Source organism: Lutra lutra, chromosome 12 (genome assembly GCF_902655055.1).
Source record: "Lutra lutra chromosome 12, mLutLut1.2, whole genome shotgun sequence".
Classification (NCBI taxonomy): Eukaryota; Metazoa; Chordata; class Mammalia; order Carnivora; family Mustelidae; genus Lutra; species Lutra lutra.
The window spans coordinates 70869419-70889422 of NC_062289.1; the positions used below are offsets into that span (position 1 = coordinate 70869419).

The 20004-nt window shown below is 40.2% G+C and overlaps 1 protein-coding gene across 1 annotated transcript in view; it reads right to left on the bottom strand.

The window, feature by feature from the left end:
- The window catches only part of LOC125082451 (sodium/glucose cotransporter 1), a 70775-nt gene that overhangs the window by 46177 nt on the left and 4594 nt on the right, over positions 1 to 20004 (bottom strand). Inside the window, exon 2 of the mRNA XM_047698132.1 lies at positions 18516 to 18587. Coding sequence (XP_047554088.1) covers positions 18516 to 18587 — 72 coding nt within the window. The remainder of the gene's footprint in view (positions 1 to 18515; positions 18588 to 20004) is intronic.

Here is a 20004-nt window from a genome sequence, read left to right on the forward strand (position 1 = left end):
GTAGCTCCTAGCAGGCAAGGATAGGAGGTTTGGATTTTATTCTAAGTGTGAGAAGCTACTGGAGTTTTTAAGGAGGTAGGGAAGGCTGAGGGAGAGGGTGAGAGAGAATCTTAAGCAGGCTCCCTCCACACCCAGCACAACCCTGAGATCATGACCTGAGCCAAAATCAAGACAGATGCCTAACCAACTGAACCACCCAGGTACCCCACCACTAGAGGGTTTTAATCAGTGGAGACAGGACTTAATTTGCTTTTAAAGATTGTTCTCAGGCATGTGGATAATATAGCGCTGGGGCAAGGGAGAAAGCAGAGAAACTGTATGTAGGCTAATGCTCCATATGCATGAGAGGACAGTGGTCTTGGTCTCTGGTAATAGCAGTCAAGACAAAGGCAAGTGTAGAGATTGGAGTGTGTTTTAGAAATAAAGTTGACAGGAGTCCTGACTCTTGGAATTACCTTTAATGGATCAGATGTGGGAAATGAGGGAGAGAGTAATCAAAGGTAACTCCTAGATTCAGGACTCGATAGGTGGATGCCATTTATTAAGGGGGAAAAATGGATCCATAGATGAGTGGATAAAGAAGATATGATTATACGTATAAGGGAATACATACATATGTGTGTGTATATATATATGTGTGTGTATATATATATATATGTATATTCTATTATATGTATAACCATGTGTATATATATGATATATATATAATGGAATATTACTGAGCCATAAAAAGAATGAAATCTTTCCATTTGTGACAACTTGAATGGACCTAGAGAGTATGATACCAAGTAAAATAAGTCAGTCAGAGAAAGACAAATACCATATGATTTCATTCATACGTGGAACTTAAGAAACAAAAAAAAAAACAAAGAAAAAAGAAGGGGAAAGAAAACAGACTCTTTTTTTTTAATTTTAGTTATTTTTTTTTATTTTATAAACATATATTTTTATCCCCAGGGGTACAGGTCTGCGAATCGCCAGAAGAAAACAGACTCTTAAATACAGAGAACTAATTGGGGATTGCCAGAGGGAAGGTTGAAGGGGATGGGTAAAATAAATAAAAGGGATTAAAAGTACACTTATCTTGATGAGCACTGAGAATTGTATAGAATTGTTGAATCATTATATTGTTCACCTAAAATTAATATAACACTGTATGTTAATTACACTCGAATTTTTAAAAAGAAGAAGGGGAAATGGGAGGAAAATAGACTGTTCAGAGACATTCACCTCTTTCTTGTCAAAGCTTGGTGGGGATAACAGTCCACTTTTATTTTTTATTTTTGGAGGTTAATATTTGTTATTATGTATTAATATTTTAATTGCAATTTAAGGAACAAAGAAGAGATCCTGCCATCAACTGAAATTTTTTTTAATCATCATGTTTCTTTTTTAAAATTCTGTTAACTGTTAGTTAACAGTCCACTTTCAGTCAGAATTCCCTTCTGCCTATATGAACAGACACTTCTCCAATGAAGACATACAAATGGCTATCAGACACATGAAAAAATGTTCATCATCACTAGCCATCAGGGAGATTCAAATTAAAACCACATTGAGGTACCACATTACACCAGTTAGAATGGCCAAAATTAGCAAGACAGGAAACAACATGTGTTGGAGGGGATATGGAGAAAGGGGAACCCTCTTACACTGTTGATGGGAATGCAAGTTGGTGCAGCCTCTTTGGAGAACAGTGTGGAGATTCCTCAAGAAATTAAAAATAGAGCTTCCCTATGACCCTGCGATTGCACTACTGGATATTTACCCCAAAGATACAGATGTAGTGAAAAGAAGGGCCATCTGTACCCCAATGTTTATAGCAGCAATGGCCATGGTCGCCAAACTGTGGAAAGAACCAAGATGCCCTTCCACGGACGAATGGATAAGGAAGATGTGGTCCATATACTCTATGGAGTATCATGCCTCCATCAGAAAGGATGAATACCCAACTTTTGTAGCAACATGGATGGGACTGGAAGAGATTATGCTGAGTGAAATAAGTCAAGCAGAGAGAGTCAATTATCATATGGTTTCACTTATTTGTGGAGCATAACAAATAGCATGGAGGACAAGGGAAGATGGAGAGGAGAAGGGAATTGAGGGAAATTGGAAGGGGAGGTGAACCATGAGAGACTATGGACTCTGAAAAACAATCTGAGGGGTCTGAAGGGGCAGGGGGTGGGAGGTTGGGGGAACCAGGTTGTGAGTACTGGAGAGGGCACGTATTGCATGGAGCACTGGGTGTGGTGCAAAAACAATGAATACTGTTATGCTGAAAATAAATTTAAAAAAAAAAAGAATTCCCTTCTGCCTGTCCTGGCCCATTATCCTTTTATTTATCATCTTTCACTTGATAAATTATTAAGCATAATGTTGTACTATTAAGGGCATAATTACCAGTAATGATTAACTGCATTAGATTAACCTTAAGTTCAAGAAGTCCTCTCCAACATCCCCCCAAAGAGGAACATTGGACTTTAAGCAGTTGCAGGCTTTCCTGAGGTACCCCCTCACCATCTGATAGAATGGGGATCAGGAGAGCTTTGGGGGTACCACATGTCCTGCCCAGAGTCAGTTAATTTCTGTCATGGTCACTACTATTTTCCCAGTCACTTACCCTGTCTTCATTCTGGACTTCCTCCCTTCACCCCTTGGCCTTCACTCAATCATTTACCAAAACCCTGACTCTGTCTTCACGATGTTAAAGGCATCTAGCACTTCTTATACTGCCCCTGTAAAGGCTGTGGTTATCTCTCAGTAGGCTTCTAGGTGATCTCCACTCTCCCCTACCCACATGGCCGGTTCCACAAAGTACAACTCTGATCAAACCACATTTCCATATTTAGAGACCCTCCCCAAACCCCAGATGGGCCTGCCTAGGCAGTCTTCCTTGAAGTTCCAGATAGTCCTCAGGGTGCCTGGGTGGCTCAGTCGGTTAACATCTGCCTTTGACTCAGGTCATAACCCCAAGGTCCTGGGATCCAGTGTCGCATGTCTGGCTCCCTGCTCACTGGGGAGGCTGCTTCTCCCTCTCCCGCCCTCCCTCCCCCACTCATGTTCCCTCTCTCTTTCTCTCTCTCTCTCTTAAATACATATATAAATAGCATCTTTTAAAAATCTATTTTTTAAATTTTTTTATTTTTCAGAGTAACAGTATTCATTATTTTTGCACCGCACCCAGAATCTATTTTTAAAAAAGATGTAGTCTTAGGAATTCAACAAGATTTCAAGTTAAAGTCCCCTCCAGTGAGAAGTTTGAAATTAAAAATTACAGTTTGAATACTTTCTTCACCTCTTACTATCTGGGTGATCATAATATCTGTGAGCTTCAATCTTCTTTCATGATAGGGTTATTCAGGAGTCAAATGAGATTATCAATCAATAATGACTGACATTTAGCCAGCACTCAATCAGAGTCCTTTCTCTCCTCCAAGAGGACAAAGACAATTCATAAGACCTACAATGGACACTGTTATAGACTGATTGTGTTCCCCCAAAATGTATGTGTTCCCCCAAAATTTAACCTTCTAATGTGACTTTATTAGGAGATAGGTTATTTAGGGAGGTAATTAAGGTTAAATTAAGTCATAAGGGTGGGGCCATAATCTGATAGGACTGATCCTTATAAGAAAGAGGCACCATCTCTCTCTCTCTTTCTTTCTCTCTCTCACTCTCCCTCTCTCCCTCCCTCTCCCTCTTCCTCTCCCTGTGTCCCTCCCTCCCACCATTCCTCTCTTCCTCTCTTTCATTCTCTACTCAGAAAAAAGGCCATGTGAATGCATGGACAGAAGGCAATCATCTACAACCCAGAAAAAGAGGTCTCACCAGAAACCAACCCTCCAGAAATGTGGATAAATAAATTCCTCTTGTTTAAAGCTCCCAGTGTATGGTATTTTGTCAGGGCAGTACAAGCAGGCTAGTAGTAACAGACACCACTGCTTCATCACTTCCACTCCCCTGCCAGGTTTTTACTCTGCCCTTCCTCTCACTAAAGTTCATTAACAATGCTTTCATCACTCTGATTTCCCAAACACTCTCTGTCCACTCCTCACTGACATTCATGCCCATTTGGGAAACATGTCCCATCCAGAGGGTGACCCAGTGATATGAATAATTATGTTCTTCTCTATAATTTCTTCCCACAGTCCCTCTGAGTTCAGGACTTTAGACTTCATCTAAAATTTCCCCAGCTTGACCTTGCTTCTGACTAACTTCTTTCTAAGACTTCCTCATCCCCTGATGGGGTTCAAGAAGCTATTACAAGTATTCAGATGGCTTTGCTGTCACTGTGCAAGTTGAGCTGGGTCTGACCACACTCAACAGGTTTGATAGCAAGGTAATTGGGGAAATAACAAAATGTGACAACGAAAATGGTAAAAAGACTATGTTTTCCTTTGAATTTTGGGAAATTCATAATCACATTTGACTTCCTAAACTTCCTACCCTAGAAAGTTGGCAGGAGAGGAAATATATGGAGAAATTAGAGAATTGTAAGTCTTCCAGAGTTGTATTGGACCCACAAATGTCATGGCTTGAATTCCCTCTGCAACACTCTGCAAGTGATGGTCAGTTTCTGAATACATACTTCTAGTGACAGAGAGCTCCCCACTTTACAAGGCAGCTGAAACCATATGGGAAAAATTCTAATGATTAAAAAGTTCTCCTTTACCTTGAGCTGAAATCTACCCATCTGGCTATTTCTGCCTTCTGGAGCAATACAAAACAAGTCAAATCTCTCTCCCATAAGCTAGCTCTTCCAATATCTAAGGAAAGGGGTTGTGCCTACCCTCAAATCTTCTCTAAGCTAAGCTTCCTCTTCTCATATGTCTGCTCCTCACTGGCCATGGACTTGAATCTATCTCACCAGAAATTACAGGCCTTCAAGGCTGTCTACAACCCAACCCCCTCCTCCTTCTTCATCCCCAGAAGCCTCTCCATACTATTTCATATCCCCTACACTCCAGTTAAATTACACTGACTCAGTTTCCTAGATATGCTCTGGGATTTCCTACCTTCTGTTTTTATTTATTTATGCCATTGCCCTCTGCGTGAACCTCCTCTCCATCAAATTCTGATGTCCCCAAAACACTGACCCAGTCTTCAAAAGGAATCCCAATCCCATCTCTCCACTGATACCATTCAGAGCTGATCTCTTCCTCCTCCAATCTCTAACTCCCACTCCTCATCTGTTGCACTCTCCTGAGCATTATACTGCTTCCTCACTAAGTGTTGCCCCCCTCCCATATCTTTTAGTCCTCAAAGAGCATTTCTGCTTCTGCTTAGCACAGAACCTTTCTTGCACATGACAAGCATGCCATAAAAGTCTGCTGAGTGAGTGAGTTGAGTTATCAATTCCTAGGGTGGTGGCGACAAATTGCCTTAGAGTTGTATTTATTCCCACTGTCTGCATAGAGTTGGGACTCTTTATAGGGACATGTCAAGGATGGCTCTCTCCTGAGGAAGAGGCAATAAACTTGGCCTGCCAGGCCCAGATGGTACCCAGGAGAACTATGGGGCATGCTAGGACTATGCACTACTCTGAGATGTTAATATGGTGACCTGTAAGATCAGTGTTAGTAAGAACAAGAAAAAAGACCTCAAGTGGAATCTGACCTTCTGGGTTAGTCCCTCAAAGAACCAAGTAAATAGGTTCTCCCATATATTTCTGACATAAATGTAATTCTGGAAAGTAGTTTGTTGGTACATATCAAAATTTCATCTCCCTCCACCATATGACACTACTTTTAGTACTCTACCTTATGCAAATTATCAAAAATAAAGACAAACATTTATGTAAAAGTATTTCTTAGTATGTTCACTGCCATGTTACTTATAATACAGGAAAGTTTGGAAACAACATAAAGGCCCCATAATAGGAAGACAACCAGATAGATGAAGGTATAAACCTGTAGTGGACTATTACACAGCCATTAAAATCATTGCTTTGAAGAATTTGTTATGATGGGAAGATGAAAGTGATAAAATGTCAAATAAAAAATAATATACAAAGTTTTAAAGAGAGGGATAGTGATAGAGATAGGGATACATTTCCACATTTAACAGTGGTTATCTTTGAAAGAGAAAACAATGAATGTGTTTTTGTACTTTTTTTGTACTTTTCTAATCTTTCCACAATCAGTTTGTGTAATTTTATAAGCAGAACACAATTTGTAAAACCTTTAACAATAAAGGGAAATCATTCCAGAGCTGTCTCAGATTCATTTGCAGAACCTGAGAACAAAACATGCAGGAAAGTTGTGTTTGTTGGGGGCAATATAAGAAAAGACACGAAAATGTCATAGAATGCTACCTAAAAATTGTGTTTTGTGTGACAAGAAAAAGAAAATGAGAACTATATGTAACAGCCTATTTACTTGCCAACTCCAGTCATCTGATGGTAGAGCTGGAATTACCTTGGAAATAATTAAGGTCAACCTTGTTATTTTCAAATGAAAACAAAATTATAGCCCTGAGGAAGAATGTGATTCAAGTTTACCCATTAATGCTACATTTACTTTCACATCTTTAGGAAAGTAGGATAGTATGACACTCCAAACCACCCACTCAAGAGTCAAGAATTGCTTATCGCAATGGACAACGGCAATGGACAATGGCTGTCTTCCTTATTTCACCATCAGAGGCAGCCAATGGATTTGCAAAAAGTATCCTGTATCAATAATCATGCCTGAAAATATAAATAAGTGGTACGGACCCCACTTGCTTTCCTTCCATCCAAGAACACTAGGAGACTTCCAACCTGGTTCTAATCTTGGTTCTGTCAAAACAAATTTTATGACCATGAGCCAGTCACTTCCTTGCCTTGAACCTCAGTTTCTTCCACAATAAACTGAGGATAAGAATCCTTAGCTTATCCCACAAGGAGGTTGTCAGGCTTAAATGACATGACAAATAAGAAACATCTTTTTTTTTAAGATTTTATTTATTTATTTGACAGACAGAGATTACAAGCAGGCAGAGAGGCAGGCAGAGAGAGAGGAGAAAGCAGGCTCCCCGCTGAGGAGGTAGCCTGATGCGGGGCTCAATCCAAGGACCTGGGATCATGACCTGAGCCTAAGGCAGAGGCTTTAACCCACTGAGGCACCCAGGCACCCAATAAGATACATCTTTAAGAAAGTTTTCCCACTGTATGAGGGAAGTGGCAGGCAAGATAAAAAAAGAAAAGAAGAAAAGAAAGAAGGGGAAAGAAAGAAAGGAAGAAAAAAAGAAGGAGAAAGAAAGAAGAAAGATAGATGATAGATAGATGATAGAGGAAGAAAGAAGGAAGGGAGGGAGGGAGAGAGGAATGGAGGAAGGGAGAGAGGGAGGAAGAAAGAAAGAGAGAGAGCGGGGAGAGAGAGAGGGAGGGAGAAAGGAAGGGGAAGAAGAAAGAAAGAAAGAAAGAAAGAAAGAAAGAAAGAAAGAAAGAAAGAAAGAAAGAAAGAAAGAAAGAAAGAAAGAAAAAGAAAGGAAGGAAGGAAGGAAGGAAGGAAGGAAGGAAGGAAGGAAGGAAGGAAGGAAAGTTAAGGGGGGCATGTGATGTGATGAGCACTGAGTGTAATATACAACTAATGAATCATTAAACACTACTTCCAAAATTAATGATGTATTATTGTTGGCTAATTGAAATTTAATTTAAAAAAAGAAAAGTTTTGTTCCACAAAGCTATGCTATTCTGGAGAAATACTGATAATGCTTTTATACAGCCCATGTTTTTATGGAGTGCCCCCAAATTTCCTGAAAGAGACAGAGTGGTCACTTTGTCTTAGAGGGAGCAAGATCTTCACAGCTCAAATGGCAAATAAACTCACTTAATTTCAAGAAACTGTTTTTCTTTGTTAATGGACCATATAATACCCAGAATGCCCAGACCTCTGGAGATGGCTTTTTGCTCCAGTTTCTATCTTCCCTTTAAGGAATGAAACAAAATATCCCAGAGCTTCCTCTCCACCCTTTCTCTGGGCTGTGCTAGATGATTGCCTTCAACTGTTCTCAAACTGGAGCATGCATCAGAATCTAAAGTAAAAATATGGAACACCCAGTTATATCTGAATTTCAGATAAACAAAATCAGTTTTAATAAAATTATGTTCAAATATTGCATGAGACACGTTACAGTAAAAACATATTCATTGTTTCTCTGAAATTCAGATTTAATGAGCCACTATATTTTTATTTGTTAAATCTGGCAACTCTAATCACAGTCATTTGGAAATTTTGTTAAACCACAGATGGTTGAATCCCATCCTTTCAACTTTCTGATACAGCGGGTATGGGTTGAAGCTGGAAATTTTGCCTTTCTAACTAGAGCCCAGGTCTTGCTGATACTGCTGTTGTGGGCACCACACTTTGAGAGGCCTGTCCTGGGAGAATAAGAAAGGGAGAGAAATGACTAAATTTTGCAGTGCCTCCTCTAGGCCAAGTGTGGGGCCAGGCACCTCATTCACTTTATTTTTTTTATTTAATCATTTTTTTATTTATTTTCAGCATAACAGTATTCATTGTTTTTGTACCACACCCAGCACTCCATGCAGTCCATGCCCTCTCTAATACCCACCACCTGGTTCCCCCAACCTCCCACCCCTCCACCTCTTCAAACCCCTCATTCACTTTAAATTACATCATGCTCACTATAGTCTGTGAGATAAGAATTATTCTCATCTTCATTTTATGGGTGAGAAGACTGAAAACCAGAACAGTGATTTGCCCAAGGTTCCATAGCCAAACTGACCAACATCCAAGAGACAGAAAGGGAGACCATACCACAGCTCTGACTTTCCCCTTCCCCAGACATTCGCTTCTGAACATCCCTGAAGGGGCACAGTCGGGTCAGACTCCCCTACCCATCTCACTGTAAATTTAGAAACAGCATGTATACATCTCATCATGCTTGTATTTCAGATTCTTCCCTCATCCCCTGGGGACATGGTCTTTAATCTGAATTAGTATTTTGATTCCATTATATCTTTTCATAGGAGAGTTTTGGAAAGATTTAAACTTTGACTCTTGCCATCTCTTAAGGATCACAATTCCTGGATTGGGACAGAAGAGAGGGTGGGACTCATATATTCAGACCATTTTATTTGAGATTCTGGTAAATATTTAGACACACACATTGCTCCAAAGCCATCATAATCTCTGTTTACTTTATATCAGCTTATGTCCTTCATGAACAATGGTGGCCATTCACTCAATATCTTCACAAATCTATCTCCTTGCCCTAAGAACCAAAAGGGCAGGAAATCAGGAAACCACTGCCAAGGCTGGCACTTTCCCACAGGTTATTGGCACAAAAGGCAAGTGAGGTCTTCTGGTGGCATTCATAGGTCAAGGAGGCTAGAGATCAACCCTCTCACCAATTCAGATGGGCTTGGGCTCTTCCTTGGGATCATCAACACTAGGGGTCCCTCACTCAAAGGGTCTGATTATGCATTGTCTCCCCTACTCTGGCCCCCTTTCAGTTCTTCAACTATCCCAAGATCCTTCCCATCTCAGGCCTTTGACCATTCTGTTCCTTCTTCTTGGATTATTCTTTCCCCAATCTTTATATGACTGCCTCCTGATCCTTCATGTCTCAACCTAAATACTCTGTCCTCGGAAAGGCCTTTCCTGATCCTCTTATGAAGGTTGAGAAAGACCACTTTCCTTCCCTCTCACCCTTGATTCAAATACACTTCCTTCTTAACACTTATCACTATTTGTAATTGTAGATAGATTTTGTAAGAATGTGTGTCACGCACACACAAATATATGTCAGCACCTAACAGAGAACATAACACATAGTAGGTAATCAACATGTAAATATAGAATGAAATAATAACAATGCATAAATGGATAAATTATGAATTCACAGTTTAAGAAGGAAGGTCTGGAGATGAGATAAAGTAATAATGATGATGATGGGGGCACCTGTCTGGCTGTAGAATATATGACTCTTGATCTTAGGGTCATGAGTTTCAGCCCCACATTTAAGTAGAGATTACTTAAAAACATGGTGATGATGGTGATGATGATGATGATGATGGTATTAAGAATAGGCAACTTGGGTACTACTAATTATACTCTGTTGTAAAAGATTAATGTATTTTAACTAACTGAATCCTCAAAACAACTCTGTAAGATAGGTGTTATATCCTCTATTTTTCAGTTGAGGAAACTGAAGCACAGAGAGTTTAAATCACCCAAGGCTACAAAGCTAGAAATGGGGAACTAGGGTTCAAAATAAAGCAGCCTGGCTCCAGGGCCCCCGGTCTTAGTCCAAACTCTAAATCACCTCACTAATATAAAATTTACCCAAACAAAGAGAAACATAGGTGACCTAAAATGTGCCATGCCAATGGTAGAAAGGGAAAGCCCAGATATATATCTAACATGAATAACCCAAAGTCTTCATCTTAGCTGATAGTTTCAGCACTCTTTTGACTTGAAACAACTAGAAATGTTGATTATAATTTACTTTTTCCTTTCTCTGTCTGGGAAAATGCTGATGTGTTAAAAAATGCTAGGAAGGTATCCAGAGAGAAAGGAGAAACCAGGAGTTTATGCACCAACTAGATGACAGGAAATTGGCTACACACCCATCAACTGATGCCTAAGAACACAAAGAATACATGGGGTGGTGAGTGGCTGTGCATTAATCAGAGAAACTCCTCAGAGGGGATTAAGCCATGAAGAGCAACAGGGAAATAAATGGCCCTATCAAAAAGAGAGGAAGAAAGGCAGGGAGAGAAAGTGAGGGAAGGAAGAGAAGAAAGAGGGGAAGAATGACTTGGTGGTAGAAGAAGATGAAAAGAAGAAGAGAGGGAACAGGCTATTCAAGAGCAAGGCAGCAACTGTCACATTAAGCAAAAAAACCCTCATCAGAAAAGGGATACATATCTACGTAAACAGCCAAGTTTTACAAAATCTTTACTCAACCTGAGAAAAAACAAAAGTTTGAGACATCAAGGAAGCATAGTCATACCAGACTTTTCCAAGGGGTCCAATAGGGCTGAAATCAGGCACTATGATTGGGGCCAGTTTGCTTTTCCAATTTTACTACCATGAGCCTTAAAAAGACAAAGTCCGAAGAAAAAAATTTTTCTCTGTACACAGAAACAGAAATGTGGAGCACTGCTGGACGAAGGCTTGACTTGGACCCAGCACCCTCTTAACCTCCTAAATTCTTACAGCCTACACTCTGTGGCCAGTGGCCAGAGAGCAGAATGCAGGTTAAGGTCTTAGGTGACATCAACAAGGGGATCCAGCAAGAGTGTCTAAGGACATGTCCTTCTCCTCCCTCCTATTTCTTTAATTCAGCACATATTTCTCAAATGCCCATAGATGCAGGGTCCTAGACTAGGTATTAGAAGAAGAAAAAAAAGATTAAGAAAAACATAGCCTTAGCCCTGGGATAAACAAAAGAGCACAGAGCTACATGCAAGTAGAAAACAATCAGAGCAGGAAGAAAGGGTCAACTGGACTTAGTGGTCACTTCTATTCAGGCTTATGAAAGTCAAGTACTTGTCTGTCCTGGGTTTTGCATCTTCCTGAACTTTGTTCCCTTGGTGAGCTCTCTGCCTCTTCTGTGTCCATTCACATAGTTCATGCTCTTTCTCTCTCATTCATGAGTTACCACCTAGGTCTTAGGCCTGCTGGACTCTTTCAAGACCCACTCCAGTAGCATCTTAATAGATATTTGATCATTAGGATTTAAAGACTTAAATATCAAATCAGATATATTTTACTCAAGAAAGTTTAGTGAGTATAAAAAGCTGTCTTCTCAGTAAACAACATGTGTTGGAGAGGATGTGGAGAAAGGGGAACCCTCTTACACTGTTGGTGGGAATGCAAGTTGGTGCAGCCACTTTGGAAAACAGTGTGGAGATTCCTTCAGAAATTAAAAATAGAGCTTCCCTATGATCTTGCAAGTGTGCTACTGGGTATTTACCCCAAAGCTACTGATATAGTGAAAAGAAGGGCCATCTGTACCCCAATGTTCATAGCAGCAATAGCCACAGTTGCCAAACTTGTGGAAAGAACCAAGATGCCCTTCAACGTATGAATGGATAAGGAAGATGTGGTCCACATATACTAAGGAGTATTATGCCTCCCTCAGAAAGGATAAATACCCAACTTTTGTTTCAACATGGATGGGACTGGAAGAGATTATGCTGAGTGAAACAAGTCAAGCAGAGAGAGTCAATTATCATATGGTTTCACTTACTTGTGGAGCATAAGGTATAACCCAGAGGACATTGGGAGATGGAGCGAACAAGTGAGTTGGGGAAAATTGGAGGGAGAGACAAAACATGAGAGACTGTGGACTCTGAGAAACAAACTGAGGGTTTTGGAGGGGAGGGGGATGGGGGGTTGGGTGAGCCTGGTGATGGGTATTATGGAGGGCACGTATTGCATGGAGCACTGGGTATGGTGCATAAACAATGAATCCTGGAACACTGAAAAATAAAATAAATAAAATGGGGGGGCGGAATCTGTCTTCTTTCCTGAGGGAAAATTTTCATCATGGTCTCTATTAAATCCTAAAGAAAAGAATTTCTTGGTTTTCAGATAAACCGTTAGACTATACCTATTGATCTCACAAATTTCCAACCCAAAGAATAGGAAGAAAGGAGCTGAATAACCAGAAAAAGAGAAAGAGTCCTAGCTCTGTAATTATCTTGTATGAACTTGGGTAACCCGTGGGGTTAATCATTCTTGCTGGATCACTCAGATATGGGATACGATGATAGTCTTAAAAAGTTTTCAGCAACAATCTTAAGTAAGTACTATTATTGTCACTGTAGAGATAGCAAATGTAAGACACAGAGATGCTTAGTAACTCAAGCAAGGTCACACAACAATTAAGGGGCAGAAGGTAGGCTTGAACTCTAGCAGCCTGACTCCAGATCCTAGGCCTGAACAAGGGGTCGACAAATTAGGACTTATAGACCAAACCTGGCCCTCTGCCTCTTTTTGCAAATAAAGTTTTTTTGGAACATAGTCATGGCCATCCATTTATGTATTGTCCATGGCTAATTTCATGCTACAATAGCAGAGTTGAATAGTTGTGACAGAGACCATATAGCCTACAAAGCCAAAATATTTATTATCTGGCGCATTACAGGGAATGTTTTTCAACCCTCGCCCTACATCACTGTGGTATACTCCTCTCTGATGATTCTCTAATAATAAAAGAAGGAAAGGAACTGTGGCTATTGAGAGATCCACAGCCATTCAATTTTCCAGATCTTCTTTGGCAATAGACTGGCTAACATGCCCACACTCATTCTTGGTTCCTTCCCTGTGGTGTGGACTCGTAAACTTTTAGTACTGGAGGAGACTTTGAGATCCTCAATCTGACTGTCCCCCATTACAGTGGAAACTCTGAGACTCAGAGAAGTTAATGATTTGCCCGATGTCACAAAGCTGGGACAAGCCAAGTCCTTTGGTTTCTTTGTGAGGTTCCCACTCCTTCTGGAGTGCTTATTTCTGCTTGAAGGAGGTTGTCAAAGGGTTTATTCAACCCCATTATAACCCACTTCTCCCTTGGAGCTGACTCAGGTGAGTATAATCAAATCCTCCTCCAAAATAAGGATTCTCCACTGGGTGGTGTATCTGAGGCCCAGCCTCTCTGATTAATTTCTGCTACCACTAGACAGGGAGTAGGGAATTTCCCCTTCAATGCTCACATTCCTGCTTCCCCATTTCCCACATCCCCAAATAATCATTACAACATAGCATACAGGCAACTGTTTGTTAAAAGCTGCCAACCACAGAAGGGAATCCTGAGCTATCAACCAGCCTAAAGTTACAAAAGGTATAGCTTCATGGTTTCATATTACTCAGTTGGCTTGGCTTGCTCAAGTGTGACTCAGGCTTCTGGAGGCCTCCCTGCCTGGCCCACTGTGTAAGCTGTCTCCTCTTGTAACCCAGCCTTGGAGTGCTTGCTCTTCCTCTTCAATTGCCCCTCACTTCTATTCTTTTTTTTTTCTTTTCAGCGTAACAGAATTCATTGTTTTTGCACTACATCCAGTGCTCCATGCAATCCGTGCCCTCTACAATACCCACCACCTGGATCCCCCAACCTCTCAACCCCCGCCCCTTGAAAACCCTCAGGTTGTTTTTCAGAGTCCATAGTCTCTCATGGTTCACCTCCCTTTCCAATTTCCCTCAACTCCTTTCTCCTCTCCATCTCCCCATGTCCTCCATGTTATTTGTTATGCTCCACAAATAAGTGAAACCATATGATAATTGACTCTCTCTGCTTGACTTATTTCACTCAGCATAATCTCTTCCAGTCCCGTCCATGTTAATACAAAAGTTGGGTATTCATCCTTTCTGATGGAGGCATAATATTCCATAGTGTATATGGACCATATCTTCCTTATCCATTCGTCTGTTGAAGGGCATCGTGGTTCTTTCCACAGTTTGGCGACCGTGGCCATTGCTGCTATAAACATTGGGGTACGGATGGCCCTTCTTTTCTTAAGGCAAGGCACAAATGATTTCTCTCTGTCAGGCTTATTAACTTTTTAGGAATAGGGTCTTTTTCCAGAGCTCCTAAATATTCACTGATTACAGGTCATAACTTCTCCTTCAGCTTCCTAAGCCCCTAAGAATGTCCCCAGTGGACCTCTTTCTTCAACCTCTTTTCAGACTTTGCAAGGTATGATTTCCTCCTACTTTTTTTGTGGGTGAGTACCCAAGTCCTCCTGGCCTCTGCTGCATTAATCCCAGGTCCTCCCTTCCTCAAATCACCTAAGAACTCTTTTCCCAAAATTTCTCTGTTTGTTCACTCCTGCTACAGCACAAAGCAACATGGCTAAAGGCAGATGGAGGGGACAAAGTGTCCCAGTAGGTTTCTGACAGAGATGTGAGCTCCTGGAAGCCTGTTATCTCTGTAATGTTCTCCTTGGGCTTGCACTTTTGAGAATTTATATTACAAGTATTAACTTCCAAGCCTGACAGGATTGAATTGACTTTGTATTTTAACATGGAGAGAAATATAGATGTATAGGTTTAATATAGTTTCAATTCTTTTTCAATTTTAGAGGGAAAGTCCTTAGATTCACATCTCTTTTAACTCCTCCTTTCAAGCATGTATTGCAATATAATTTAAAACCATTTAAAATTTTAGAATAAAAATTATCATGCTTATTTTTCTTATAAATTAACAGTTTTTAAATTTTATAAATTAGCAGAACCTTGTTCTCATACAAAATCTTTGCAGATTCCCCTTATATAAAATAAATAAAAGTCAGTTTGCTGGGAAAGGGGAAGAGGGCAGCCTTTGAGATATTTCTGCAGTGAACATATTTGCAAACACACTATTTTAGAATATAACCATACTTAATTGAATCTAAAACACCAACTACTGTAAGACATACCATGTAGCACCAAGAAAGAAAAAGCATTGCCAAGCAATGGCATGTCACTGATGGATTATAACACAACAAGCCAATCTCAAAGATGTCAGAATGTGGTCAGTGTGTAGCTGGGATTGATGATTATAATAGTATAAATAAATATAAATATAAATCATGCTCATTTACTGACATGGTCAATCTGAAAATTAAATTTAAGTGAAGCAGCAGCACTAGCTTCACATAAATGATAGTTTTCATTTATTGGGCATTACTAAGTGCTATGCCCCCAAACAAATGCCAAGAGGAAGGTTGCCCTAACACTTCTAACCTTCCTTCCATTTCTTAATAGTCTCATTTACTGAGTACTTGCCAAATGAGGAATGGATTACACGGATTATCTCATTTAATCCTGACGAAAACACTCCAAATTTGGTAGGCACTATTCTCCTACGTTTTAGAGGTTGAAATTGAAGCTCAGGGAAGGTCAGTGACTTAGCCAAAGCACACAATTAGTAAATGTGGCAGATCAGATATGATGACTTCAAAGGCCATACATGTTCTAATTTTGAATGATTTAATTTTCTAGAATTAAATCATTCTCAAAATTGAGAAGGACTTAGAAGTCATTGATCCTCCATTCAAGAATTCCTCTCTCCAGCATCCCTAGCAGATGATGTTTTCAGTATATCTGACCAGATAGATAAGAGTCTACCCAAACCAGTAATTATCAAACCTGCCTGATAATAAAAAGCATCTGGAAGCTTTTTTTAAATTCAAATTCTTAGGCCTCTCGTCCAAGGTTTTTTTGCTTACTTGGTTGGTTTTTTGGTTTTGGTTTTTTTTTTTTTAATAGGTCTGGAGTAAGGCCTAGAAATCTGTACCTTTGGTAAGCACACCCAGATAATTCTGATACATGGGCAAGTTTGCAAACCACTTATGTAATCTCACAAAGACTTAGATGGAAACCATTATTGGAAGAAGAAGTTGAATTTCAGCCCCATCAAGGAAGTAGTGACTTCTGTACAAAAGAATAATGATGCCATGTTTCTCTGTTAGTTAGAATAATCTAACAATGAAACATGAGTAAGGAAAGCAACACCTACGGGAAAGCCCACATGAATCATTGATCCTACATGCTTTGGGAAGGGCTAATTCCTCTCACCAACCAAATCTGAGCCCAGACCCACTCCCAGGTGCTATCAGGAAGAAAAACATCATTGCTAGTTAAGATGTGATGTGTTGCCAGACCAAGCCCAAAATGCAAATTTCCTAAGGATGGTTCTGTCCCATTCTTAGCCCCACACACACACTCTCATTGGCTTCTCCATGACCCAGAGATTAGAAGTTGATGTCTTACCCCCAATAAATCAGTCCTAGAAATTTTATATAAAGAGATATGAGAGTCTCTTGTCACAGTGTGGGGAGGGGAGATTAAGGAATTCTGGATGCAAACTGAGGGCAGCTGAGTACTTGGCAGGTTTACTGATGCATTAGAATGGGTGGGGGTGCACTGCTTTCAAAATAACTAAATGTGAACTTCCTATCCGGCTCTCTAATTCAGCAAATCTCAAGTCCACTAAGATTTCATCCAGCCTTGGCCCTGAAATCTGTACAATACCCTGTCCAATAGAAATTTCTATGATGATAGAAACATTCTAGATCTGTACTGTCTAATATGGCAGACACTACCCACATGTAGCTATTTTTTTCTCTATTAAAATTAAGATTTTTTAAATTTTTTATTTTTTTATTAACATATAATGTATTATTAGCCCCAGGGGTACAGGTCTGTGAATCGCCAGGTTTACACATGTAGCTATTAAGCACTTGGAATATGGCAAGTATGACTGAGTAAAGAAATTTTTAATTTTATTTAATTTTAATTTCAACTTAAGTAGCCCATGAGATTAGTGGCTACCATACTGGACAGTGCAGTTCTAGAGGGACTACCCTAGACTTGTCTTGAACTTTGTGATCAGAGCTGCCTATTCAACACCAACTTTTAGGAAAGCACCAAAGTACAAAGCTTGAGGAGATAAAATATGTCAGGAGAGAGCACCATGAGGGACCCATGATATAAATCAGCATCTGCCCAGTATTCTTGGCCACCTTAGGGATAAGACAGAAATGACTTCAGGGATAATCCAAGCAACTGTGAAGATTTCAGTTATTAAAGTCCATCCCAAAACAGCTGATCAAAGGCCAAATGCAGAGTGTAGTGTGATTTCCTTGCAACTCTTCTCATGCTCTGCATATGACTGTGACAATTTTTAATTTCTTCTCTTCTCCAGCCAACTTACACTCACTTTCTTCTAATTGTTTCTATGCTTCATTACCCACCTCTTTCACCAGCTAGTTTTGCTTGTATCTTATGTCCAAGAAACTGCACAACTTGGCCAATCGGGTCAACCAGTCATTTTGGTGAGAACTCTGAGTTGAGATAGTCATTGGACTGAACTGATAAGCCAGCCAGAGCTCTGTGCTGATAGGATGGAAGGGGCTTCCCAGTTTCTCTTCCATGCATGTACATGTCCTTTGACTGAGATAGTTCTGCCCATGTACAAGTATCAAGAAAAATACTTCTCAAATATACAAAACACAAAATCCTCAAAGAGATGAAGAAAACTGTAAGAACAGTAGGGGGCTTCTCCTCCATCTGTTCTATGAGTGCTTCTTGAGGTTCCTTTGTGTATCAGGCATTGCATTAGGCTCCCAACTTGGGACAAATAAAGTGTCTCTATCATGAGACATAAAGTATCAAAAAGGTTACTGTAGTGAAAGAGCTATTTATTGAGTTTCCACCCCACAAAAAGTATCCATTTCTCATAACACTCCTAGAAGGCAACTATTACCATCCTGTTTTTATACATACAAAAGTGGAAGCTCAGATGTACCCAAGATCATCTCAGTCTGTGTGCTCTTTTTGCTTCTCCACACTGTCCACCTTGTGCAGTCTCTTCCTCTATGTAAACCGTGAAAGATTCCAAGCATTATTTATTTACCCTTACCATAAGAGATTAAGGGTACCCAGGAGACCTGGTGATCAGAAGACCCATTTTCAGAGACTTAAGGCAGGAAGGGAGAATCAGTGCCTCCCAAAACCAAGAAGAAAAGGGCCTCCTATGAAGAATATTGTAGTTAAGCAGGTGGTTTTTCAGAGAAAACTTACCGGCCACCACACCATACTTCGTCCTGCCAGGAAAAAGCCTCCAACAGTCCCACGATTAGTGGAAAACATAGCCTGAGGAGGAAAGGTCAAAAATTTAATAGTAAACTAGAACAGAGCGACTTTGCCAGCCAAAATGACACACCTCTCCATCCACATATACTTGCACTTTCTTTTATCCACTTCATGTGCTGAAATACTTCCACATTCCTTACTCCCTTGGAGCTCTTCTATACTTAGATGAAGGAAGCAGGGATCTAGATTTGACAGACAAGAAGACTGGAGCTCAAAAGGTTTAAACAGCTTGCCCTTGTGCTAGCTCTGAAATGAGTTCACAGTACAGCTCCAAGCAAATCACCTAACCCGGACCTATTTGTTAAAAAAGGGGAAATGTAACTTTTTGTGCATTTTTTACAAGCATACTCAAGGTGCCTAATGAAATATCATTCTTTTTAAAAGCACTATACAGTATGTGAACTATATATCTATAATGTTATCAAAACAAAAGGAAAAGAAAAATGCTATAGGAATGCTTGGTGCTTGTACTAAATACACTAAAGATGAAACATTCAAACTCAATTCAAAACTTTCCTCTCCATGATGTCAGTAGGAGCTTGCTGGAAACATTACTTTACAACATATTGTGAGTACTGTAGAATGATGATTATTATAAATGCAGAGGAAGGAGGGGATTCCTTCTGACTGGGGTGTCAGGAAACCTTCACAGAAGGAACAGCACTTCAACAAGTCTTGAAGATAGAATGGAATTTATTAGAGAAAAGAAGGAAAGAACATTTTAGACGGTGGAAACAGCATGAGCAATAACCCAGAGATACAACAGCAGCAGTGTGGGGAGGAAGGGAAGAGTAAACAGTATTACCTGGTGAACCTGGCTGAGGCATATGAACGAGGAGAGGGGTGAGAAGTGAGAGCAGATCACAGACCCTCAAATGCCAGGCTAAAAAACATAGCCTTTATTCCATAGGCAGTGTGGAAGCCACTGAAGGTTTATAAGGAGAAGAATGTCATGCATCTTCAATAAATGACCACCAGCACCCTTGGAATGTTCCTTCTCAACCGTCAGCTTATTCCTGGTGCAGCTCAGGCCCAGGCCGTCTTCCAGCTCAAAACTGGGATGGTGTCTCTGTCCGTGGGCTCTTTCCTCCTCCCTCTTTCTTTGTTTTAATTTATTTACTTGAATTCCATTAGCCAGTACAGCCCTCCCACTATCTATGTCTGTGGCATTCCCTTAGCTGGTCACTTGCTAATCTTCTTGAAAATGTTAATGGCTGATAATAACTTAGCCTTTTTAAAGGTGTTTGCATTTTCACACATGATCCCTGAGGCCAAAGAGCATCACTGGTCCAAAGGAATTAACCTCAGATGGTGACATTTCAAACACTGAAAACTCGCCATCTATTCAGCAAACATGTCTACTACAGATTGCATGTTGCTGAATGCTCAGACTCCAAAGATGGACTGGACTCAGTCC